The sequence below is a fragment of the Tamandua tetradactyla genome, chromosome 8 (genome assembly GCF_023851605.1).
Source record: "Tamandua tetradactyla isolate mTamTet1 chromosome 8, mTamTet1.pri, whole genome shotgun sequence".
NCBI classification, from domain to species: Eukaryota; Metazoa; Chordata; class Mammalia; order Pilosa; family Myrmecophagidae; genus Tamandua; species Tamandua tetradactyla.
This window is the reverse complement of record NC_135334.1, coordinates 30,075,815-30,103,377: the sequence shown is the minus strand read 5'-3', so window position 1 is coordinate 30,103,377 and position 27,563 is coordinate 30,075,815. Positions and strand designations below refer to the sequence as shown.

Sequence of the window (27,563 nt, the reverse complement as noted above, 5' to 3'; positions counted from 1 at the left end):
CCATTGCATTGTGATGTCTGGCCCTCTGCATCATGCCACATGCCTCAGGGCTCTGAGAAATGTGGGAATGCCAGTGATGGAGCTGATCCTTAGACCCCCAACATCGTGAGAAGTTGTTCATGTAACAGGACTAGCAGGAAGATCAATAAGGTTAAAGAGATTTCCTTCCTCCCCACAGATCCTCTCTCTGCTGGAGACCAAGCCCATGGGCCTCACATGTGCTGCTGGGGAGAACAGTACGCAGGCATACTGGGGGCTGATTTTATCTTCTCCTGCAACAGATCAAGTTGCAAAATCAACAAGACTAGTTACTGTAAACTCTTCCCATAATGGCACTGCCTAACATGGAACTGAAAGCTAAGGGGGATTAATTCGATAAAAATTAAAACACTTTGGGATCAATTTGATAAAACATAAAATACTTTGGCGCACACACACACAAAAGTCACTGCAAATCTTTATTGAAAATGTTTCTATCTTAGCAAAATAACTCAGGAAGAAGTCTAGGTAAACTAATACAACCAGGACATTTGACCTCAAGATAAGAAGAGAAAAAGATATCATTTACATCTCAGAAAATACATACAGTACTTTATTTCCTTGTTAGTTTCTGCCATCTTACACTCCCTTATGCTTCTACATCCCCTCAAATCCTCAAATAGTACAGCTGAAAAGTCTTGCATAGTGTTTTTTATAGGAAACCAGGGCTTTTAATCACTCCTCTCCCTTGTCTTCTCACCATCATTACCTACAGAAATGTAAATTTATCTTCTAAAATGCTGCCTTGAGTAATGAAAATGTTCTAAAATTGATTGTGGTGATGATCGCACAACTATGTGATAATACTGGGAGCCACAGATGGCATACGTTGGATGAATTGTATGGTATGTGAGTATATCTCAATAAAATGGCATTAAAAGAATGTTGTCTGAATATGTTCCGTAACCACTTGTTCAAGTGTACTTTGAAAATAGAAAGAAATGCTGTCTTGAGATTTTAAATCTGAAAATTAGGTATGAATAAGATTACCCAAATTTTGTGCATGGGGATTTTAGGCAGATAAAGAGAAATTTGGGTCAAAATAAACTCAAAGCAGAAAAAAATCTGAGAAAGACAACTTGACCCAGAAGATTTTGTTAAACAACGTGAAGAAAATGTCTCAAAGTAACCGTCATGTCCCAGAGAACCCAGTACTTCTACACAGATTCCACCAACCAGTGTGTCCAGCTAACAGCGGGGGGAATGGTGTCATTAGTAGGCAGATGGCCAGGTCCCAAGGGGCACGTCCATTATCAGGAGCTAAGCCCCGCCAGTGACAACCGTGCTCAGTCCCCTGCAAATGTGATGTTTCTCCAGCAGAAAAATAAACACTGAAATGAAATGAAATCTAGAGGGACTTTTGGCCGAGACTCTAGGAGCCCCCAGGAAGGACATTGTTTGCATGGAGGAGGAGCTGGCTCCACCTAAGGGTGACCTGTGGGTGCTTTCCAGACACCAAAGACGCACATGTGACAGCACTAAGCAAAGACCCAGTCACTATTAGTGAGTGCGTCGACCTACACACAGCACCAGGAGGTCTGGAGATGGGACAGTGGCCGGGTAACCACCTCATTCAACCTGGTTAGAAAGGCTCTGCTTTTGCAGGCATCCCTATGGAGAGTAACAGAAACATCTATTAAAGCAATGTTTTTCTTAAGTTTTCTGTCATTCTTAATACCGAGTCATCCAGAGCTAAACCATTCAGCCCTCTCTGTAAAAGCCAACCGTCCCCCTGCCCCACATCTCCCTCTCACACCACGTGGACCACTCTCAGGTCACTAACTCTTCCCTACCCACCCTGATATTCCTTTTTCTTCCCCCCCCCCCCCCCACCCATCACTGCTGTGAGCCCCAGGTCTTGAGACTCTGCCACTTGGACTGTAAATCTGGTTGATGCTGAGAATAACAAACAAAGGAGCAAGTGTGGGAACTGGCAGCTCAAAGATTCTGGCATTGCTTCTACCCTTGGCTGCCTCTTCCAGGAGGTGCTGGCAGAGCCTGTCTCCCCGCAGGGCACCTATACATCTCAAAATGACAGAGGGCGGAGCTAGTGCTAAGCTGCTCAGCAGTGCTGCTGCTCCATGAAGATGCAGTGAGCACTCAAGAGAAGGTGACTTCTCTAAGGAATGAAAAGCGACAGAAACAAAAGAACCAGCCGCACTCAGCATAAAATAAAATCTTCAAAACCTTACAATCGCCTGACACAAAAGGAACAGAAATGGAAAAAGAAAGAAGGAAAAAAGAGGAAGAAGAAAAAAAAGAGGAAAAGGATGAAAGGAGGGTGGGAGAGAGGAAAAAGGAGTAGAGAGGTAGGGAGGTAAGAAGGAAGGAAGGAAGGAAGGAAGGAAGGAAGGAAGGAAGGAAGGAAGGAAGGAAGGAAGGAAGGAAGGAAGGAAGGAAGGAAGGAAGGAAGAAAGGAAGGAAGGAAGCCTACAGTTGGGTTGAAAGTGTAGTTATGAAATGGCTACTCCAAACAGACATGTATCTGAGGCTCAGTCCAGGCTCATTTTTAAAACCCCAGTTTTAGGGAGCAGGACACGCAAGAGAGAGCCAGCCCTAAAAGCCTTCCACGGGAAGCGTGTGGCTGAGTGTGTAGGCATCGCTATCCTCTTCTTCCAAAAGCAGCTTGTCGATGGTCAGGGCACCGATGGCTCTCCTGGGGTCTTCCATGTCCTGGAGGACAGGCTCCGGGATCGAGATGGGGAGCTGGACAAACTGGGGTCCAGGCAGGGCTGGGGCCGGAGGCTGGTACTGCAGGGTGGATGTGGGTAGCGTGGGCAGGGGCTGAGGCCAGGGGAAGTAGGTGAGGGGTGCCTGGTGCTCTGGGCTCTCCAGCTGGGGCCCCACTGTGGGTGTGGCAGCGCTTCTTGTCTGTGATGGGGGAGCACAGGACCAAGGGTTAGCAGCCTGGGATATCTACCTGCCCACTTTGGTTCTAATAAGGAGCTCCACTTCCCCTCCCCACTCTGCCCTCTCCTGTTCTCTCACTCCAGAGGGCTCCACCTCCACCTGCTCAAACTGCCCCCTGAGGGGAAGTAGGACCAACCTCAACTCTCCCTAACTCTGTCCTTTACCAGATCAGGCTACTTCCCCGCTCTCAAATCTCAGTTTCCTCATCTGTAAAATAGGATACAAGTAGTACTGAGGTCATAGGGCTGAGAGAATTAGAGGTGATTTTTCCATATGTCGATGAATATAAAATATAATGCAAAATTTCAGAGATAATAAAATGTGAAAAAAAAATGTGCAGCTTTAAATCAATGAAAATACAGCATGTTGAACAACCAGCCTGTCACCTAGAGTAATAGCTGCGTCACTGACGGAGGCCCTGTCGTGCCCAGACACAAGGACGGCCTGGCTCCACACAGCCACCTTGGCTTCCTGAGCTCCAGGTCCCCAGGAGCCAACACAGCCCCCTCCCCACATCCCAAGCCCAGCACAGGGGAGGCCCTGCTTGGCTAGCAAAAGTGACCTTCTTCCTGCTGCCTGGTGCCTTCCATGGCCCCATCCTCCTCTGTCTCCGAGCTGGAGCTCCCCCAACCATCCCAGGGCCCTCCAGGGAGCAGGGCTCTTCTCAAAGGTATCCTCGGAACCTCACCCCTCACCTGGACAGCAACTATCCTCCAAACCTCAGGTCAAGCCCATGAGGCCCAGATCTTTCCCTACCAGCCCTACCCCTACCCCATGTGTCTTAAAAGTCAACTATTTAGGGAACAGCATATTTACATCTCCTGAGGATCTCATTACAGAACAGATTCTGGTACAGAAGGTCCAGGGTGGGGCCTGAGATTCTGCATAGCTAAGATCCCAGGTTATGCAGAAGTGGCTGGTGCAAGGTCACACTTTGGGTAGCAAGGTTTTAGGTGTTTATCCACAGAAAGATAAAGCCGGAGGGGGTCCCAGAGGCCTTCGGGCTGGTGTGCACAATTCCACTCCCCCACTCCACTCCCCTCTCCTCGACTTAAGCCAGTGATTTGCATCCCAGTGTCCTGAAATCGGAGAGAATCTGGGAAGGTGTTATTGCTTCCAGCATTTCAAAAATTCAAATGGGAAGCCTACATTTTCCAATCAGAAGCCATCACCGGTCAACTGAAACTATGAGTTTCTTTGCTCAGGGAGAGAATTACGTCAGCCCAGCGTCATAGCAGGTCTTATCTCCTGCCCATCAGGAGTGCTGGGGGGAGCTCTGGTCATATTAATTAGCAAAATGGAAAAACAAATAAACTATATCTTAATATATGCAGTTTGTTTGATACACAAAATCTTTCAAAGCCAGGGGTGGGGCGATGAAAGGATAAATAGTGAAAGTAGCCTTGAGTAATGAAGTGGTTGGGAGCAATTATATCCCCACCCGGCCCCCACCCGGCCCCCTGATTGCAAATGAGATGTCTCCTTCCTACCCATTGTCATCCGGGGCCCCACGGTCAGTTTGCTGGGGAGCCAGATGAGCATGAGGGGGGAGGGCTCCTGCAGGTTTGTCTGGATAGTGTTGGGATGCAGAGGGCAGGTTCCCCTAGATGACCCTCGAGAAGCTCCAAAGCAAGCTCCTCCATCAAGAATGGGCTCTGGGGCAGGCCACGATGGCTCAGCAGGTAGAGTTCTCACCTGCCATGCCAGAGGATCCAGGTTCATTTCCTGGGGCCTGCCCATGTTTGAAAAAAAAAAAAGAACGGGCTCTGCCACTACTCTAGAGGCTCCAGCGCCTGTTCCCATAGTTTTCTTGGGACTGGAGCTGGATGTAGCTGTAATCATAGGTCTTTCCTCCTTTGAAAACTTAGGGGATTCCCATTCCTTTGGTCGAAACAAGCACCATTATCCACTCTCTCTTTAAGCCAACCTACAAGCAACCTCACTGCCCTCCCCCTCTCTACACGAGACTTGACTCCCAGGGGTGTAAACCTCCCTGGCGACGTGGGACAGAAATCCTAGGATGAGCTGGGACTCAGCATCAAGGGATTGAGGAAACCTTCTCAACCGAAAGGAGGAAGAGAGAAATGAGACAAAACAAAGTGTCAATGGCTGAGAGATTCCAAACAGAGTTGAGAGGTTATCCTGGAGGTTATTCTTACGCATTATATAGATATCCCCTTTCTAGTTTAAGGTGTATTAGGCTAGAGGGAAATACCTGAAACTGTAGTGCTGTGTTCCAGTAGCCATGTTTCTTGAAAAAGATTGTATAATGATACAGCTTTCGCAATGTGACTGTGTGATTGTGAAAGCCTCGTGTCTGATGTTCCTTTAACTATGGTACGTACAGATGAGTAAAAAATATGGATAAAAATAAACAAATAATAGGGGGAACAAATATTAAAATAAATTGAGCAGACTGAAATACCAGTGATCAATGAAAGGGAGTGGTAAGAGGTATAGAAAAAAATAGGGGGTACAAAGGTTAAAATACATTAGGTAAATGGAAACACTAGTGGTCAATGAGAGGGAGGGGCAAGAGGTATGGCATGTATGAGCTTTTGATTTTTTTCTTTTTATTTCTTTTTCTGGAGTGATGCAGATGTTCTAATAAATGATCATGGGGATGAAGATACCACGTGATGATTTTGTGAGCCACTGATCATACACCAAGTACGGAATGTTCGTATGTTAAGAATGTTTGTGTTTGTACGTTGTTTTGTCAATAAAAATACTTAAAAAAAAAAAAAAAAGCAAGCACCATTCACATCAAAACGATTTCTTTTCCTCCATTCCTGGGCGTGCAGGACCTTCCTTACATGTCTGGCATTGAAGGTGGCCCTTGGTTAGCACTGCTCACAGACTTCGAGACAACGATAATAGCTAACATTTATTGAGTGTGTTCTGTGGGCCAGGAACTGTGCTAAGCCCTTTACATGCATTAACTCCTTTGATCCTGGCAACCAGCCCCTTGTTAGCATTCCCATTGTATAGATGAGGACACTGAGGTTCAAAGAAGTTAAGTAATAATTAGCCTGGAGTCACATAGCCAATAAGGGAAGGGGGTGGGGAATTTGAACCCAGGCAGTATGACTCTAGAGGCAGAACTCAAAAAATCCCCTACAGTCAGGTCTGACTTCAGCACAGGCACAATTTTTGAAAAGTTGCGTTGGAGCCACCTGTTCCACTGTCTGGATACATTCTGGTAAATCCCACTTCCAAGTGATAACTCCCTAAGTCACCTGAGTAGAAAGGAAAGACAGGCTCTGGCATGATCTCCTGGTACCCAATCCACTAAAAATACTACATTCAGAACTGAGACTCACTGCCTAGGGAGCTGCAGAGATTTAGAACTGAAAGTCAAGAGAATGTCCCAACCCCAAGGAGCATAAGGCATGGCCGGGAAGTTATACTCCTTCTTTGCAGAAGATGTTTTAGTTCAATGGGAGTAGGCATAGGATGGGCTGGGTGGGCTGATAACCTGATGCTCCTGGGAATATGGGACTCAGTAACAAGGAAGATCAGGAGTCGGGAAGTTCAGCCCAGGCCATGTAAGTGTGCCCTCCACACGGGCAGCTGTGGCTCTGCCTTATGTGACATACCGTGACGTTGGTGATGAGTGGCTGGGAGGCATAGGTCAGCACTGAGGAGGGCCCCACGACTGTGTAGCTGGGGCACATGGGCTGCACATACATGTCAGCTGAGTAGGGGCAGCTGACAGCTTCGTGGGACACATATTCGGTGTAGGGCGTCCATGGGGCCAGCGGTTGCAGGGTGGCTGGGGCGGGCTGGGAGAGCCAGCCGGCACATAGAGCCCCCTCCTCGGTCACAGTGGAAGCAGACACCTCCATGTCGAGGCAGGAAGGACCTGCGGGAAGAAGGATGTTACGGGGCTGTGGGTGCCACCCCACAAGAGGGGTCTGGAGGAGACCCGAGTGGTGGGGAGCTCTTACCCACAGAGGTGTAGGTCGCCAGGGGCTGATGGGGCAGCACCACCTAGAGGGAAGAAGAGAGGGCCAGGGTCATTGTTCAGCCATCTCCAAGTAGCCTTATGCAGGGAGCATTCCCATAGGGCCCAGGGCAGGAGCGCACAGGGTGAGAAGCTCCCTTGTTAGGACGAAACCGGCCCCAGATCCCAACCATCACCACCTACACTTTTGAGGGATTTGTGTCCTCACTTAAGAGTCCACGCACTTAGAGTGCCTGCACCTTCCTTTTCCCAGAGGGCACGAGGAAGTGTGAGTCGTTCGATCACCCCAATAGCTTTATTCAGGCCAGGAGTGGGCCAGGCCAGACAGGTCCCATCCCTCAGCCCACTGCAAGGAGCACTGGCTCATCCGCCCCCCAGCAGCCATCGCCATGCCTACTTGCTGCCTCTGGGCCCCCAACTTGTCCCCATGGAACGAGGAAGTTCATCCTGCTTGATCCCTACGGCCACACCCACGCCACACGGTCCCCAAGGCCTCCTCACCGTGGTCGGTGCCCCCGCCGCCCCGCTGCTGGCATGCCCGCGCTTCCTCCTCAGCAGTTCCTTCACCGGCTCCTTCACGCGGACACCCTGGTACGGCCGGGGTGGGGCCGGGGCTTGCTCTGGAGCTGCAGCTGTGAAAAGCAAGGTCACGGGTGCTTATCTCCCATCTCAGACGAGGTGAGCGTGCCTGCTCACCTAGGTCGTGCCTGAACATGGAGGACCGCGTGGGAGGACAAGTGAGACTCCCCCAAACATTCCTCTCCACCTACCCTGGTTCCTCTCCACACAAAGGGTGAAGGGCCCCCCAGCGGCGGATGGAAAGTCCTCCCGTTTTTCTAACTATTTTGCACACTAACCATAACATAACCCCTGAGTCCAGCCAGAAACTGTGACTATACTTCAAGTATCACCTTGCCCGCTCTCACCTCCTCTTCTTTACTTGGGATTTCCCATGATCGGAATTCCCTCTCACTTTTTTCAGCCTCTCAATTCCTCCTGACCCAAGGTCAGCCCTCCTGGCCGACTGCTGCAGCCACGGAAATAACTTCATCCTGCAACCTTTCAAATCCTTCCAGACCTGAGCAGTACTCATCACAAGTGGCAGTAGAGGATGGTGGTAAGATCAGGGAACTCTGACCCAGGCTCAAATTCTGCCACATTCTAGCTGTGTGATCTTGGGTAAGTTACTAGGCCTCTCTGTGCCTCTTTATCTGAAATTTGTTTATCAAAGGAAGGTTGTGAGGAGTCACCGAAGTTGTCAACATGAAGAATATGTTTAGTAAAAATCAGGTACAAAGTAAGCATTTAATAATCATTTCTTTTTTTTTACATGGGCTGGCACTGGGAATCAAACCCGGGTCCTCTGGCATGGCAGGCAAGTGTTCTTGCCGCTGAGCCACCGTGGCCCACCCATAATCATTTCTTTATTAGAGAAGTTGTGAGTTTACAGAACAGTCGTGCATAAAGTAGAATTCTCAATTACCACCCTATTATTACCCCGTTTGCATTGGTGTGGTACGTTTGCTAAAACTGATGAAAGCCCTTTTTAATAATTATGCTATTAACCAAAGTCCATGGTTTAAATTAGGGTTTACTGTTTGTGTTGTGCATTCCACAGCTATTTTTTTTTGTATTTTTCTAGTAACATATATATAAACTAAAATTTCCCCTTTTAACCACATTCAAATATAGAATTCAGTGCTGCTAATTATGTTCCCAGTGTTGTGTTACCATCACTTCCATCGATTACCAAACCATTTCCATTGTCCCAAATAGAAACTCTGCACATTTTAACCCTTAACTCCAAATAAAATCTGAGGTTATTTATCCAAGTCTGCTATATAACAATTAGTTATCCTCTTTGGTTGCAAATTTCTTATATCTCCAACTAGCTTATAAATTTCTCAAGATGAGCTATTGCACCTTATTTTTCTAAGCGGCCTGTCTGTAATGAGCTCAGTAAATTATCTGCTGATTAATTGATGGGCTGATTATTTAAAATATGCCTTTCTTCCCCTTCCCTTTGCTTCTCCTGGACCTTTAGGCTGGGCTGAAGCAAGCGGCTCCCAGGACGAAGGTCAAACACTCAATGCTTTTGTCATCAGAGCCAGAAAACCAAAGCACCAAGCCGAATGCGAGCTTGAGCACAGTGCTCTTTGCTGCTCTTAGGCCCAGAGCAAGTCTAAAGCAGCCCTGGCAAGGCAGTGACAATCTGCCCACCCAGACGGCCCTGCCCAGGGGCCCTGGGTCCTTGGAGAGCAGGCCTGCATCTGCCAGGAGAGGCCCGAGCACCAGCACTCAGGACTCACCTGGGGACCTATTATCATGCGCTGATAAGGGCCCTGAATCAAAGGCCCGGAAGCTTGGGTATTGAACCCGGATCCGCAGCACTGCCCTGGCTGAACTTTGCCCAGTAAATACCCAGCTGATAAGACCCCAGGCCTGATGGCTGCATGCTCCAGGCACACACACAGGGCCTGGCCTCAAGAACCGACAGGCAGAGAGATTTGGGCACAGGTGGCAGCAAGAGGAAAGGGTTTTCTAACAGCCCCAGGAATAGTGGATGTGGAATCAAGGAATCTGGCATCTCAGGCTCAACTGGGCTTCCTGACCTGGCCATGTGGCAGAATCACCCACGGAGGAATGCAAGCATAGATTCCCAACCCTGCCTTCTGAGAATCTGATTCTGGAAGTCTCATGTGGGCCAGGACCCTATAAAAATCCCCGGTGATCCTGCTGATCTGCTCAGATTACAGCCACTGATACATCCCTGACCTACATGAGAATCTCCCACTAACACCCCAAAAGGAGAGTAATCAATCCTCTTTTTAATTTCTGTGATAATGAGGGATCTCTAATGTATTCATTCTCTCAGATATTCATAGGCCCTGGGACTAAGCACTGAGCAAGACAGACATGGCCCCTGCTCATGTGGATCTTGCAGTCCAGTGGGGGAAGACTTAGAGCAGTAAAACAGACAGTTGACAATTGGGCTGATTTTATAACTGGTGAAATTCAGCTGCAAGGAGAGCGTATAACAGAGGGGGCCAGCCTGGTGCCTGTGCCTGGGACCCTCTATGTGGCTTTGTTCAAAGCAACAAGTGAGAACGGATTTGAGAGCCCAAAATACCTGTCTTCAAGCCTGGACTCTTTACCTACTGGTGGAAAGGCATCAGATGATCTATGGATTATCTCTGGGCCTCAGTTTCCTCTTCCATCAAATAGGGATAACTCTTGACTAGCAGGGTCGTGAGGATTAACTGAAATAATACCTGGAAACCTCCCAAGGCCATTTCTGATGAAAGGCAGATGTTCGATGCATCTTGTTTTCTCCCCCTCACTCCACCCACCTCCACCTTCCTTTAGAAAATTGTTATATCAGTAAGATCTTCATACTGTGAAGCTTGCCTCCTGGCAACAAGCACTATTTTCCTTGCATGACCTCTAAGGAAACTCCCAATTCAAGTCCATTTACAGTTTTCTCATCTAATGAATGAGAATTATAATGGTACCCATCTTGACTTGAGAATTACGTGTTGAGTGCTTAGACTGGAGCATGTCACAGAATCAGTACTTAATATTACCTAACATTATCATTAATACCAACAGTAGCATCCCTTTTCCAGTATTTGAAGACAGCTACCAGGTACTCCTGCAGAGTCTGAATGAGCACCCTATTCCTTCAACTATTTCTCAATGACATGTTTTTCATCCCCCTAACCTCCCATCTAGGTGTCTTGCTCCTGCACAAGCTCCATTTGCTGATTCTGCTGATGTCCAGTGCTGACCCCAGGGGAGACCCGACATGGCAGAGAGAATAGGGCACCTGCCCTGCCCACATCTGCTCACTCATTCTTAAGGGTCACCCACAGCTACATCAGCTTTTTCCACAGCCATGTCACTCAACCTACATTCGTCTCCACTTGGTTTCCAGCTACCCTTTAGGCACAAAGTGTAGCCTGAGGCGTGGGAGAAACCCAGGGAAGAGGGTTATTTGTTATCCTGAGTATTATTATGGTCACCTGCTTAATTCAGTTGGGGGACAAGAAAGGTTTGATCCCGTCAGCACCTGTCTCTTACCAGATAAAAGACAAGTGTGTGGCTAATTTCACCACCACCACCACCACCCACCCAATTTGCATATACACTTCTGAGGAAAGGCCCAGAGGATGCCCTGATCCCACTCTCTCCCAGGAAGTGGACACACAACCCACCTGACTGGAAAACAGCCAGTAGGACACTTCCAGGATTTTGTCAAGTGATGGCTTTCTGCCTCCTGTTGTTTTTAAATCGTGAACAAAGCAGATTTGGAGGAAGTGCTGTGAGCAAAGGGCATCACCCTCTGCTGTCTGGACTACTTTGGAGCTCAGTGTCAACAGGCGTGCCCTGGCACAGCATACCATATGGGGAGCAGTTTCTAAGTCCCCACCACTCCCAACTGCAGGTGCAAAACTCCCATAGGGGGTTCCTGAGGACCCCCTGTCTGCCCACCCAGGTGTCCACAACCAGTTTCCAGGAATATTGTACCTGACTTCAAGGGAGCAGGCAAGACTGAGGGTGCTTCTGAGAATGTTTTGTGCAAAGTACCTGTGAAATGTCAGAATCCAAAGCCTAAGGGCAATTTCCAAGGAAGCCCGATAGCCAAGTATATTTGCCAGGTGAAAACCTACAGTTGATGTCTTTCACACCAACCTGTGTGAAGCAACAATAAACACTCCTAATTCCACAGTAAACACTGTACGCCCTACTGCCACCATCATGAGAACAGAGCCACAAGTACAAATTTTGAAGAAGAAAAGAAGTTTGTCTGAAAACACGATTGTCTCACCTTCAGGCTTCTGGGTCCCTGAACTGAGCTAACTTTTAAACAACTACACTATAATACTTTAAAGAAAAGAAAAGAAAGTATTAAAGTAATAATAAAAACAAAAGTATTCGACGAAGTAAAACAGGAGATCAAAATAATACACAAGCAAAGAAAATGACAGCCCAATTTCCCAAGAAAGTTGACCAGAGAGTATTTTTAATGACTGGCTGATCAAATTGCAGCACCTGGCACCTGGTCCACAAATCCCAAAGCTTCCTCAGCATTTATCATGCAATCCGAGGGCCCTTTAAGTCTCCTGTGGGCATCTGAGTCTCAGTCACTGAGGGAAATCTTTCCACGTGGACATGAGCCTCTTGGCCCTGGTTGAGGGCCTCCTCTTTCTGGCTGAGAAGTACAGCCATCTTGCCTTTCCATCTCACCGGAAATCGCCAGATTTGAGAAAATAACAAAACTCATTTACAGAAAAAAACACGAAAAATCTGAAGGATTAAAAAAAAATCAACAGTGGCCATTTCGGTTCCCCCTGTCACACACCCAGACACGCTCCACCTCACAAAAATAAGAATCCTGCAGCTGCTGTTCCGCTGGAAACGGCAGACCATGACCGAGAAAGTCAGTCCTCACCTCAGTCAGCCTCCTGGCTGCATCAGCTGCATCTGTGCTTGCTCATATGTCCCAACCCGAGGGAACAGATGGATTCTGATTTAAACAAACGTGGCTCACCAGTTCCTTGAGGAAGGTATAATAAAGTATCACAGGGGGTATATGCAAAATTGTCGGCACTTATTTATTTAATGACCCCCATGCAAACCACGTTCACACCGAACTATGGAAGCTGCTCAGCTAAGGAGGTGGGTCCTCCCTAACGACCCAAGAGGAGACAGACACACAGGTCATGGTAACTTCTTACAGTGGCTGTAAAAGAGTTCTCTTCAGACAGGCACTCCATAGATCAGGCTCTGAGATGCTCTTCCCGGAAGGCCCTTCTCCCAGGCTTCCCATGCCCACCAGGGGCAATGGTTAGGAGGGTTGTTCTAAAGGTCAGGTGGGGCTCAGAAATTTCCAACACCCGGGAGCCAGGGAAGAGAACCCCCTCAGGCCCACCTTGACACTCAGGCCTGCTGAGAGCGCTTTCCATGAGCAACTGACCCGTTGACCCTCTTTTGCAGCCACTCAAGGCCATTTGGAAAGATAAAATCTTCCTAGCCCCAAAGGACGCAGCATCCACTATCCACCATCGACTGTTCCAAGTCACCACTGTAAATATTATTCTCCTTCTCAGATGAATCTTCAGTTTTATTTAAAAAAAAAAAAAAGACCCACAAAGGAGAAATACAAATAATTTTCTCTTTACCCGTAGCACACCCCTAACCAAATAATTGAACAATAGGAATTCAAGCCTAGGTCTAACAAACTTGCCTTAGCTTCTAACTGAAAACAAAGTCATAAAAGTTACTGACACTTTTTATTTTAATGTAAAGAATCTTGTTTGTGTTTAAAGACTATGACAGCAGAGGACTCCTAAGAAACGTTAGCTCAGGTCAGCTAAAGGATTATTTACAATCTTAATTGAAGAACTAATTCCAGCTCTCTTCTTATGGTGAAGGTCTGAGTCAAAGTTTTCAAATGTGTCCTTTGCGTTCACGGTCAGTGGCTCATTTTTTTTTCCAAACAGGAAGAAAGTACTTGGGCTCTGGCCAAGGGCTGGACTTCACACGCTATAGAAAGGTTTTCCTGCCCAATTTACACTGAACTGTAATTTACCTTTTTTTTTTAATAGCGTCTAAGAGAGAGATCCCATATGCCTATAATGCGGACTTTCCACTCACTAATGTCTGAGCTGAGCGGACCCTGAAGCCAGGAAATAAAAACCTGTCACTCATGTACTGTAGTAATCTGGATAACTTCCAGGGCAGAGGAGAAAAGACAGGTGATAAAATAGTAGCTTTAAAGAAGGTGTTTTGAAAATATAAAAAAAATGGGACCTTGACTGAATTATAACTTGATGTTGCTTGTAAGACTGCTGGAGCAAACCATAAGAAATAAGTCATGGGGCCTTGTTCTGCAGACTTGGAAGTCTCTATCAGGAGACCTTAAGATGGTGGCTGAGCCTGTGTTTTTTGCTCTGGTCAGGGAGCAGTCAGTGGCATTTCCCCTCACCGTCTTCATCCTTCGGGGCATATCCCCAGCAGCTCCCATAAAACTCACAACAATCATAAACAGGTCAGCTGAGAAAGGCTGAATAAGGTCTATAGACACTTAGGAGAATTTCTACAACCCAAGAGGACCTGGAGGGAACAGTCCAATAAAGAGGAGCCAAGGGAAGCTCCTAAAGCAAGTTTGGGGTGATTACAGAGGGTTGCTTCCTTTTAAACCACCAAGCCCCATGGCAAAGGAGCCCAGGAGCCGAGTGACCATAGCCAGCCTGGAATTGGCGCCCAGAATGGTCACACACACTGGACTCCTCTCTAGTTCTGCCAGCCTTGAATAGACAGGCCACCATCACCTACCCAGCTCCCACCCCAGGTGTCCTCACACTTCAGTCTTTGGATCCCCTGATTTGTCCCAAAGCTCCAGATATCCCACCCCATGACCTTGGGCAGGGGCAGCCGAAAGGCTTCAGTGTGAAACCCTTCTGTTTGGAAGCATCCCTCGGATTCTTTCTTCACAAGAATTGCTGCTGAGGAATCAGTCCCCCCTCATTCTTAATATCTTCCACAGCAATTATCTATCCTTCCAACCCTCCTTCAGAACAAGCAGACCTCAGAAGACTGTCTGATTCCACACTCTCCTCCTAGAGAGGTCCGTGTTATGGGCCTTCTGTAATATGTTGAATGAACGTGTAGCAAAGGTCCATGTGTTTCCTGGTCACAATCCAAGAACCCAGTAATGCCCACGTTCATATTTGCATAATGTTCCGTGACTCACAAAGCCTTCCACACAGACCATTTCACGTAAGGTCTCACCACACCTCTGAAATAGGCAGGAAAGGTGTTCTCCTACCATTTACTGATGAGGAAAGCGATGCTCAGAGGTGTTGAGTGATTTGCCCGAGGGCTACATTTCTAAGTAGCAGCGTCACGAATTACACACCAGACCTCTGATTCCAAGCACGGTCCATTTCTGCCCCACCACACTGCCTCCGTCCTGCCAAGGCAACTCCCATTTATTTCTCTGGATGACTCTGGAGGTCAGTCATCAAATGGTTCCCTGCCCAGTTCTAACTCTCCTTCCTCCAGTAGGAGTCTGAGCTTGGACAACTCTGAGCCAACCAAACATTGGCCAGATTCCCTCAATTGCCAGCTCCCCCAAGAAATTTTGTTTCCCGGTGGAGGAGGAGAGAGAAGTCCTTGAGAAGCTTACCAGCAGTCTGCTCACATGAGGAGTGACGAGAACTGAAAGACCAGACAATTCCCCTCAAGGTTTTATTTTTGGTACTTTTCGTCTGAAATGACAACAGATAGGTCCACCTGAGAAACCAGCTGCACCAGCCGGCCTTTTACAGAAACCGTGGCCACCAAAGCAGAAAGGGCTCCCATCTCACATACAGCACACCCCATATCTAGAGATTCCAGGACAGAGCATTTCACCCTGGAGTACTTGTTGAGCAGAGTATACTAGGTCTCTCTAGTGGGTACATGGACATTAATCAAATAATCGCATGAGCAAACATAGAATTACAAACTATGATAGAGCTGCATTTGCCTCTTTATTGAAGTGGTTCTGGCTTGTTTGACTGGTTTCCACCTCCTCCTGGTTCAATAGAGCTTGAATAAGCAGCAATCTGGGGGCCCCAATCTAGGGGGGTTGTGTGAAGAAGGAAGCAGCAAGAGGCACAGTTATCTTGCCTCTCAAGTGGAGAGACTGCTCTGGGATCAGAGGCTTGGTTCACACCATGAGTGTGAGACTTGCCCAAGACACTCCAAGGATGGAAATCAGCCGGTTTCAAGGTCTTTTGAACTGAGTTTCAACTCTAATTTTCTGAGATTCAAATTTGTAGGGGCTTTTGAATCAGACTAGAGTATCCCTCAGTGAAATCAGAGCCCACCTCCATCTAAGGGTAGACCTATTTTAATTGTGAGAAGTAAAAGCATCCAAAAAGTTATCAATGCCCTCCTTGGCATTGGAAAATGGCTGTTTCTCCTTTGACCTAAGCCAACAATCCCATCTCTTATCAGCAAAGTAGTTTTGGTACAGTGATTCTAACTCTCACCTGTGCTGCCGCATCCTAATTTTCTTTTAATATTTTTATTATAAAAATGAACTGACATACCAACATTCTTGACATACCAACATTCTTTTTTTTTTTTTTTACATGGGCAGGCACCGGGAATCGAACCCAGGTCCTCTGGCATGGCAGGCAAGCATTCTTGCCTGCTGAGCCACCGTGGCCCGCCCCCAATATTCTTGACATGGTACAATCACAATATCATCACATAGTAGTATATTCATCACCATGATCACTTTTTTGAACATTTGCACCTCTCCAGAAAAAGAAAGAAAAAAGAAAAAACTCATACATGCCATACCCCTTACCACTTCCTTTCATTAACCACTAGGATTCCAATCTACTCAATTAATTTTAACCTTTGTTCCCCCTATTATGTGTTTATTTTTTATACATATTTTTTACTCATCCTTCCATACCATAGATAAAAGGAGCATCAGACACAAGGTTTTCACAATCACACAGTCACATTGCAAAAGCTATATCACTATAAAATCTTCTTCGAGAAACATGGCTACTGGACCATAGCTCTACAGTTTCAGGCACTTCCCTCCCCTGACTCCAATATGCCATAAACTGAAAAGGGATATCTATATAATGTGTAAGAATAACCTCCAGGATAACCTTTCAACTCTGTTTGAAATCTCTCAGCCACTGACACTTTATTTTGTCTCATTTCTCTCTTTCCCCTTTCAGTCAAGAAGGTTTTCTCAATTCCTTGATGCTGAGTCCCAGTTCATTCTAAATTTCTGTCCCACATTGCCAGGGAGGTCCACACCCCTGGGAGTCATGTCCTGTGTAGAGAGGGGGAGAACAGTAAGGTTGGTTGCCGTGTTGGCTGAGAGAGAGAGAGAGGCCCCATCTGAGCAACAAAAGACGTTCTCCGGGGGTGACTCTTAGGCCTAATTTTAAGTTGGCTTAGCCTATCCTTTGTGGGGATAAGTTTCATAGGAACAAACCCCAAGATTGAGGACTCAGCTTATTGATTTGGTTGTCTCTACTTTGCTTGTGAGAATATCAGGAATTCTTCAAATGGGGAAGTTGAATTTTTCCCCTTTTCTTGCAAAGGGGACTTGGCAAATACTTCTTTATTCACTGTTCCAATCACTCTGGGATTTACTGGGGCATCACACTAACCTGGAAAAAACAACAAAATCCCATGCCTTAATCAAGGTTCCATGTATTTATGTGTTTAATTAAATTTATATTTTGACTTGTACATTTCCTCATTTAACTTATATGGACAGTTTAATTGCACCCTAATGTTGAATGTCTCTGTCCTCAATACACCCAGGGTCTTCTGCTGACTGCAAGCACAGTTCCAGCCTGTCACAAATTGTCTTCTTCATGCCCCTAGACATCATCCCTCATCCACCTTGTCCCCAAGCAGCAGGACAGCCCAGTTTAGGAGATGGGAAGGCCAGTAATGTTGCTCAGCGCCTGGTCAAAGATCTCCCTTGCAAATATCAAGCTTGGACAGGAGACACAGAAACTCTGTCATTGAGCTTTTGTGAAGATACCAATTGCTTTCTTCAGAAGCCACCAGAGGACCAGGCTTATAGCTAATATGGGTTTCAAAGGACTACAGGAAGGAGCACCTTGGGAATTTTTGAGAGGCAGCAATAAGCAGCAGACAGAGTAAGATGGTATGCCTTTGTCATGACCTCACATGCAGCCCCTTTGAGGAAGCTATGTGTATCTCCAAAAAAACAAGGATACAGCCTCGGCTAAGGCCAGAGTAGTAGATAATCCTCCTATTAGGAGGCTAGAAACTCTGGAACTCATATCATATATAGAATGGAAACTTGGCACTGTACAAGGGACAGCTCTTTTGGTGGTCAGTGAGGGTAGTTGTCACCTGCTACAGAAAGACAGACACTTGGGATGACATATTGGAAATTGCCTGAGGGCCAATTTTATTGAGAGCAGCAGGTGTCAAGAGAGGGGAAGAAAGGTAATAAACTGAGAGCCCAAGGCCAACAGTCCCATAATAGAGATGAACATTGAGATTTGCCTACCCCAAGTGCTCACATCTTCCATAGCAAGATAGCACCACAGTGAGGAGATGTAGCATTAAAAAAAAATGATACAACTTTCCTTATTAGATCAATAACCATAGTCTGAATCTAGTCTTGCCTATCTGATCTAAGAAAGGAAAAACCTATGGTTAGGCAGCTGGAAGAGAGGAAATCCAATTGTTCATTCCTTGATTTAAGCAATATCTCTTTTTAGATTTCCAAGACCAAAAAGTTTTATGAAAGAAAGAAACTTGTCCTGGATCCTCAGTTAAGGACCACTTCCTTATAGGAAGGACTCTTCATACCCCAGCAGGTTAAGCATTTGGGGGTCAGACACAACTGCCCAAGCCCCAAGGCTGGTGGCAGCCTGAGTATGATCTGCATGAATGAAAGCAGCCCTGATAATGGATTCATGATGAGAAACAGCAGAACGAAAGGATGAACTTCATTGCTAATTCTCAGATTTCCTAATCAATGTCCTTATATTTTGTGAGGGATTCTCTTATTTCTTTAATTTTTAAAAATATTTTTATTGAAAAATCTTCACATACATACATTCTATACATGGTATACAATCAATGGCTCACAAAATCATCACCATAGTTGTGTATTCATTACTATGATCATTTTTCAGAACATTTGCATCACTCCAGAAAAAGAAAAAACTCATACATGCCATATAACTTACCCCTCCCTCTCACTGACCACTAGTATTTCCATCTACCCAATTTATTTTACCCTTCCCCCCCGATATTTATTTATTCTTTTTTTTTTTTACTCATCTGTCTATACCCTGGATAAAAGGAGCATCAGACACAAGATTTTCACAATCATGCAGTCACATTGCAAACGTTATATCTTTATACAGTCATCTTCAAGAATCAAGACTACTGGAACACAGCTCAACAGTTTCAGGTACTTCATGAGGGATTCTCTTGCAAAGGTCACTGGAGAAGGAGAGTGGTTGTTAGAAATTCAAGCCTGGGAAAGAAAGTGAGATTCCAGATGTCACTATGTCAGTTTTTGTGGGATTTGTTCCCTTCCTTCTTCACAAGAGATGCATGGAGACTGAAAACATAACCTTCACAGTTTCAAAGCTTCTTGGAGACCAAAGAAACATTCTTCACAGTGATGCATTCATCTATACGATTGCTTCAGGTCAAGGTTGTCAAACTGTCCTCTGAGAGTCCCTAGACTATAGGGGAAGGAACTCCAGGTGACCTGAGGGGAAGGGAGACAGCGAGTCTAGTGTGGTAGGTGAGCCATGGGAGCTACAGGAATCCCCCAAAAGTTGCTCCATTTTTATTTTTCATATTGGGGTTCTGCACTAGATTTGGTTTCAATAAAGGGGTTCATGACAAAAATGTTGTAAAGACACTGGCCTAGATGTGCTTGGATTTCCTTCCCAATATTAATATTCTGTGTCCTCAAGTCATCTTCAATGCCCATGATTGATGCAAGAAGTCTTATTACCATTCATTCTCCAAGAGCCACATTCAATACCACAGGTTCCATGATACCCTCCTTGATGTCATTGTCTCCCGTCTCTTGCTGAAGGTCATTTATTTCATTTGTTGAGCTCCCTAGCCAGAACCAATTCTGTATTGGGTAGATGCATACCTAGAATGATGAACGGAGAGTTGTTTTCCCTTCTATGACTTCCTTTCCTGAATTGGTGTTGCTTTCATCCAGCATTAAGACTTGCTCATATATTTTCAACTCACTTATCTCTCCTCTTTTCTTTCTTCTCTATTTTCCCAGCATTTTTCAGTCCTGGAAAATTATAGTGACCTTTGTACTCTTCCTCTCTTCTAATTAAATTTCATGGTTCTTTCTAGATGATTAAAAAGTAAGTCAACTCTTCTTACTGGTGGTCAGATTCTTTTAGGTCCTGACACCTGGTCTGAGAATAATTCTGTTTTATAATTCTTTGGCTACCCGCTCTTCCCAGAAAGTGGAACCAACAAAACCATTACTGAAAAAAGGAGGCAGAACATTGCTGTTTCAGTTTTCGGTATTGTTAGTGCTATTTCTTGCCTATTTCAAGTGTCAGTCTCTTTACAGCTAGATCATAAACACCTCATTCCAATCTCATGAATTACAAACGAAAACAACTTTGCCACTGTCAATAAGTACAAGCCTAGCTGTGTCCCCCCGTACAGGCTGGTAGGAAAATTATGGACCAAGTTCCAAGTTTAGTCCATAAGCTTTGGGCCTGATCACTAACCCCACTACAAGCTGTGAGACTGGGAATCTGTGTCCTGCCACTTCACAAGGAACACAGGGCTCAGAGACCATACAAGCTGTGATCTAATATTAGCTTGTATATCCCCTACCTGCAGAGGTAGAGTGAGAGAGAATGGAGAAATAATAGTACTAACTAACAATAAATGAGTGTTTACTTAATGCTAAGCACAGTAATAATCAGCTACCACAACCCACTTCTCTGCTATATTTAAAAGGAAATGGCAGCAGAGTGAGGAAAAGTGATGTGCCAGGGTTGCATGGCTAACAAGCATAAATCTGAGATCCAAACTCAGATCTGCCTACTCCAGAGGCTAAGAAAGAACAAAGATACCACCCAAACTCCAAATAAAACACTACACTCTGTACCTTGCTGCCTATACCCACCCACCCCCCACCACACACACACATACATGCACACAAATTTGAAAGGACAGCCTCACTCTTCCAAAGTCTAGAATGTTCCGATTGAAGGAAGTTCTAAGGAGGAAGAACCCCTGGCTCCCAGCATAGGCTGCCACACGGGACTCTCCATTAGTGTTGCCTGGAGGACAGACGAGCTGGGTCAGTTCAGGAAGATTCTAAGCCCTTCTCTCCCCTTTGGACCCTCCATTGCAGCTAAAATATCTGCAATGGACCCAGGGGAAAGGGTATAGCAGAAAAGCAAAGGCCTTCCTTTCTTTAACAAACAAGTTGAAACACAAGTTACATGCATCACAAATGAATTTTCAAAGTATGAACAGCCATCTGCCGGCTGGTTGCATTTAATTTTGGCGTTGGTCTTTTATCTAAGGACCTAGTGTTTTTACAAGAGCATCTTCCTTAGCCCTGTGAGTGAGACTGGAAGCACAGCAGGGAGATGGGATAGCTGGTTCAGATGCATTTAGCTGCATGGGTGAGTTACTAACCTAACTTCAGTTTCCCCAGCTGTGAAGTGGGGCTTATAACAGAGCTTACCTCACAGAGTTTTTAGAAAGATTAAATGAGATGATGCATTCAAAATGTAGCACAGGCTGGCAGTTGCCAAACCCAACATCCGTACTTTCTTTCCTTATTAACCCTTATATTGTGGGGAGTGGCAAGGTGCCCAGCTAAACAATTATGCTATTCTTCCTTTCAGGTAGGAACGGCCATTAGATGTCAGCAGAAGTTGTGTGTTTGTGGGGAGGGGCTCTTCAGTCGGGAGGTGTGATCTTTTTGCCCTTCCCTTTTCTCCTTCCTCCTGGTCTGAAACACAGATGTGATAGCTGGAGCTGCAGCAGCCAAGATGCAACCATGAACAATATTGAGGACAGAAGTCACACACCAAGGACAGCAGACCAGAAATGTAAAAGGAGCCCAGGATACTGTTGGCACCATGGAGCCACCAAACAATCCTGCACAGCCTACTCTGGACTATATGAAAGAAAATACACTTCTGTTTTTCTTAAATCTCTGTTATTTCAGGTATCTTCACTAGCAATCAAATATCATCCAAACTGTGCCACAAAACGTTTGCACTGCATGGCACAAAATAAGTGCTCAATACCTCATGGATGTTATTTATCACTATGAAAAGAATTCTCTACCAATGGTAGTATAATGCCCGAAGGCATTAGAAGCCACTGATTTTTTTTTCCTTTTTTAACATGGACAGGCACCGGGAATCGAACCCGGGTCCTCTGGCATCACAGACAAGCATTCCTGCCTGCTGAGCCACCGTGGCCCAGAAGCCATTGATTTTAACCTCTAGGTTAAAATCACATTAGATTCACCTGGGAAGCATTTAAAAATCCCAGTGCCAAAGACAGGTAAATGAGAATATCTGTTGGCATCAAAATTTCTTAAATCTTTCCAGGGTATTCAAATATATAGCCAAAGTTGAAAAGCATTGCAGTAAGCAGAAGCAAGAATTCTTTCTATTAAATTAAGGACTTGTGGTTGAAAAGCACATATTTACTTTTGCATAATCACTCATGAAAACTCAGAAATTAGAGTTGGAGAAGAACTTCAGTCAAGTTCAGTCTCTGCCCTTAGCCAGGAAAAGGCATGTCCCATTTTACAGCTGTAACATCGGAGGCCCAGAGTGATTAGGTGACTTGCCTAAGGTCCCACAGCTAAATAGCCATAGATGGGCAAGTAGAATCCATGTTCTCTGAGAGAACCACACTTTGTCCACAGGCTTATGCAGCCAGGACAAGAGGATTTCAAAGAAGGCCTCCCTGCTCTAGGCAGGCCCATTCCTGTTAGGAAGTTGTTCTAAAACAATGAGAAAACTGGAGTGTTGCTAAATATTTCATCAAGGTGAACATTTGGTTGATGATCTAATCGATCAGACAATTTTGGTTTGGTTGGCTCAAAGTGAGAAATCAGCAGGCATCTTCATTTAGTGGGAAAATAAACTGCTCTAGAAAGAAGTCAGAGGAAAAAAAAGAACCTGTTACATTTATTCTGTGATGGGGAATTTAAGCACGAAAATTTACAGGACTTCTTAGTGAATTAAATGTCCAGATATTTAGCTAACAAGTGTAGGAAATTTTGATTCTTTCTTGTACTGTACAACAATACAGCTTTGCAAGTTTAAATTGAAAGAAACTTTCAAAACCTCTGACTCAGTAACTTTTGGGGCCTGGAGGGGCACAATGCTGGCATTTTTCTTTAGTTTAGGGAAAAGGAGCTAAAGAATCCTCCTTGAGAACCATTTGGTCATTGCCAATTAAATCCTTGTGTTCTTGGGAGATAAGTGCGATTTATTTCACCTCCTTCTGTGCCTTTCAATTTCTGTCTCCCTTTTGGAGCCTATTTATGCTTATCTGCAGGAACCACTACATCAGTGGATAAACTTATAAGAAGTAAAGATTCATCTTAGGCTATAGGCTAAGGCTTTCCACAGACCTAAACTATTTCTTGTTGTAAGTATGCCTAACTTTATGCAGAATACAGGATTCCAAAAATTATATGTATGTCACATTTCTCCTTACCTAAATGCAACTATAACTATCCGAAAAAAGTTGACTATTTAGTGGAATCCTAAAGTAAATCCTCAGAGCATAGTTCTATGTTAATGCTAATGAGACTTTCGAGACCCAAATTTATTTGTTTGGTGAACCTCTGTTTTGCTCAAGTTATCTGAAAGCAAAGGCACAGTTATGTCACAATAATTTGAAAATACCTCATTCCTGAACCTAAGATGCTAGATGGGTGCTATAGCAAGGACACACCAAGGCCAAGTCTTCGAGACACCATGACAATCAGCCAGTCCAAAGAAAATCAGTCAAACCTTCCTTGCATTTTCCATTAAAACTTTCCCTAAAGCAAACACCAATGATAAATGGCAAGTTTTCAATTTGTTTATTTTCTAACAAGTGGCATCAAGTTTATCACACCCAGTTTCATCACTGTTAAGGATGAAGTCAATTAAATCAATTTTCAGCATTGCGCAAATCATTTAATCAATCGATCGCAAGCTTTGCCCACCACTGGAGTTGGCATTATGCCACCCCAGGAGATTGAGTAACCTCAGGAAACGAACGCCTAAAGTATTACCCAAATCACTTTAGACCAGAGGTCGGCAAACTTTTTCCATAGAGAACCAGAAAGTAAATATCTTAATCTTTGCAGGCCGCATGGTCTCTGTTTTACCTACTCAATTCTGCCATTGTAGCAAAGCAGCTGTAGACTCTATGTAAAGGAGAGCTCTGACTGTATTCCACTGTATTTACAAAAACAGGCAGCAGGCCAGAGTTTGCAGACTCACTTCAGGCCCTTGAGAAAGCTGTTTGCATCATCCTATTGTCCAGTATATTTTTGTTGTGCCTTTATCCCTATTCCAATGAAAATGTGGCAAAGGGAGCAGATCATAATAAGCCTGCTCATTTAAGATGTGCCCACAGGAGGTTACAATGGGAAGGTGCTCGTTCACCATTATCACTACTTACCAAGAAACGTGGTCACACTCACATTCTCTACTTCAGTTCTGATAAAAGCCTTGGAAGACAGGCACTAAAGGCCCATTTCTCAGATTTTTAAGAATGTGGGAAGGTTAATGATAAACTGGCAGTGCCAGCTGTCAAATCCAGACCTGTCTCACTCTGACTCTTATTCTGTCTCTACTGCACTGTCACCTGTGGGCTTTAAAGGGGGCTTCTTGTTGGCAGGGAGGTTAGTTCTTCACAGCTACCTGCAGCCTGCAGGACAATGCAGAACCGAGGTGGGAGAGGACCTGCAGCTAGAGCCACTTCTTTGTCCAATCGGCCGATCAGGCAAATCTTGAATCCATAGTTGGGGCCTAAGATTTCCCCTTCTGGGTGCCAGCAGTTCTGAGCTGTCATGCTAATCTCTGATCTTAACCAAAGCCCATGTTCACATCTACTCTACAAACAGAGGTCATGGGCAAGGTGGGGAGGAGACAACAGATTTACAGAGTGAATGTTTTCTTAACCCTTTCCAGAACCCCAAGGTACAGTCATTTCAGCTCATGCCTCGAGGGTGTTTTCTGAAAAAAGAAAGTGCCTTTTCAGCACTCCTGGTGTCTGATTTCAAACCCTGCCCTTCCATCGGGTGATTCTAAGTGGGCTGCCGAGGCTGCCCTGCTCTTACTGGTTTTCCCACAGTGTTTAGTCATCCAGGTAACCTTGATGCCATATGCTTGGGTCAGGTTGAAGGCAAAGGGGCCAGTGCCCAAGGGCCTTCCCTGATTTTCTTTTAGTCTCCAAAGAACAATCAAAGAAAATATTGATTTTTTTCATTCATCTGAAAATGTGGGTATGTTCCTTCCAGTTATGCCATTGGTGAGTTTGGGATTGAGTCTCCCTGATGGATGGAATGTTACCTGGCCTGCCTGACCTCCAGGGTGAGATCAGGAAACACACCCTCCAACCTCCATTTGAAAAGCGCTGCTAATGTCTGAGGAGGAATTGAGGAAGAAAACAAGTACTGCATGTCCTCAAGGGGAGAACACGGCATCTCACGAACTCAAGGAAGCTACCCGTATCTCAGATACTAAAGCAGAACTAGAGCAATCAATACCACTTCAGCAACAGCTTAGCTTGCCAAGGGCAACTGTGGAATGGCTACTATTTCTACCCCCATTTTACATATGAGAAACCTAAAGAGTTAAAAAAAAAAAAAAAAAAAAAAAGAAAGAAAAAAAAGGAAAGTAACTTGTTCAGAGTAAGAAAGGAGCTGAAATAGAATTTGCTCCAGGGACTCATGCAAAACCAAACAACTCAGCTTTGAGAGTAAGGGTATTGGATTCTCAGCAGCTCCCAGGAATCCAAAGACAGTAATTCCCACATGCCCTGCTCCACACAGCACTCCCTCGGGGCTGGCTGGCATTGCCTCAGCAGGGTAGGTTCTAGTCCCATCATCCTTCCTTCTGGTAACAGTACATGCCACCCAGAGCAGAATATCCCAAACTATCTGGAAGGATTCCACAACTCTCAAATCCAAATTATTTTCTTTTTATTAAAAAAAAAAAAAGGCATCTTGGCAATATCAAACAATAAGGAGGCTTTACAGTCTGAGAAATTTTGAAATCACACCTCTGTGATTAATAAGCACAAGTCTAGAGAATTTACGCAAGAAATAAAAGAAACAATGAGTTGGTGATCGCATGATTCTAAGTCACATTAATCAATGAGGTTATTCTTTGGGGACTTAAAGGAATCTAATGGAATATCTTTTTGCAAGATAAGTAAATGCTCCCTAACATCTTTCTTTTTGTAAATCTAGATTCTCTTATTACGTTCACTTGAGTTAAGAAATACCTAAAGTGATTAAAAGAAATTTTAAAAGAAAGAGAGGATAATTGTTTGGTTTGCTTCTTCCTTGAGGAAGTCCGCCACCAAGGCTGGTGAAGGTGAGTGATGGTGAGATGGCTCTGTCACCTCCCAGAAGGAATGTTGTAGGCACTCTTGGTGTGATTTCAATTATTAATAGCACGGGGCTCACTAGATCTCTGTTCCATCCCCCATGGTGAAAATTAAAGTTCACAACTGGGCCACACAAATCCATAAAAAATTAAGGTCAACGATAAAACCACTGCCCCCTTGCACCGAACGGGAACAAGACTGACAAGAGGCAAGAGAGTGAGGTGAGTGAAGACAGGCTTCCCCACTGCCCCCCACTTATCCCTAGGGGTAAATAATGCCTTTGGCAGAAGGCTAAGCAACTCAGCTAGAAAGAGGCCCACAGAATTTTAAAAAAAACAGGCTAAAGAGTACCTGCTTATAAAAATAAAGTGTAAATAACTTCGTGCCTCTCCGCCGCCCCCAGCCCCAAACCAATATCACATTTTGCTTTTGTTCTGTGAATCATAAACTGCCTTTTCTTCACCACAGTGAATCATGCACAGAAGCGGAGGGACGATGAGCTGTCCCACCTTGGAACACTAGTTCGTTCCCCTCCAGCCTGGAAAATTAGCATCACCCTGACAGGTTGGTTTCTCCACCGGGCTCCATCTTACCCGCCTCCTCCCTCCCTGCTTCCTGGCTTGGAACTCACAACCCACGTCGCCCCCCCCCCCCCCCCCCCAATCACCACCACCATCTCTTCGCTCCCAGGCCAGCAGGTGAACCCAGACCCTCATCCGAGCTTACTTGGCTCTGAGCGACCGTGGCCAAACCACTTACATTTTTGCCAGAGCATGCTCTGTGACAGGATGTTGCCTCTTCTCTTTGAAGCAGACAGCTTGGCTTCTTTAATGTGAGACCTGGGTGTGCTTTCCTCCAGTGTAGCCACTGCTTGCTCAGAGGATGTTTCCTCGGCTTTTTAAAAGCCTGAGTTCCCGCTGCGCGGGGGCACAGCGTCATCACATCCTCCCACCGCAGGCACGGGTGCACTTTTTCTTCAGCAGCGCGGCCTGTTGCCCCACTGCGCGCCCCCTCGGGGGCCCGCTGGCTGCAGACCATGCCATGCGTGGACTGAGCAACAACTCGGCACTGGAGGCAGTGGACAGCCAGACGTGGCCAGGGTCTGATGTGACATGTGCATGAGTGTGACATTGGGTAGGAGCGTGCACTGCAGGTGTGTGTGTCAAGTCTTGTACCCCCTAGCACCAATGATGAGCCCAAAGATCTCTGAAAATCCCTGAGCTTTCCATGGTGCCTGCACAGGCAAACACACCACTAGGGTGCCAGCAAGGGCTCGGCTGGCCATGGGCACCCGCTCAACGGGAAATGCGATCCCAAGGGTCACTGGTTCTCAACACAGGAGGAAACACCTGTCATCTCTTCAAGCTTCGCTGAACAACCTCCTCATTCTTTTAATATTGCTTTTCTGTTTATCACATTTTGAAACACAGTAACTACCACCACTGCCGCCCCCAGCCACTACCAAAATGGCAAGGCT

General features: G+C 45.5%; 1 protein-coding gene across 1 annotated transcript; it reads right to left on the bottom strand.

Annotated features, from left to right (window-relative positions):
* Positions 1–445: 445 nt before the first annotated feature.
* On the bottom strand, positions 446–26,995 carry POU2AF1 (POU class 2 homeobox associating factor 1). Its single transcript, XM_077113010.1, has 5 exons — positions 26,846–26,995; positions 7,418–7,548; positions 6,900–6,942; positions 6,549–6,814; positions 446–2,910 (listed from the first exon to the last, which is right to left on the bottom strand). The coding sequence occupies exons 1-5, from the start codon at positions 26,859–26,861 to the stop codon at positions 2,596–2,598; spliced, it is 771 nt and encodes a 256-aa protein (XP_076969125.1). The 5' UTR covers positions 26,862–26,995; the 3' UTR covers positions 446–2,595.
* Between the last annotated feature and the right edge of the window lie 568 nt (positions 26,996–27,563).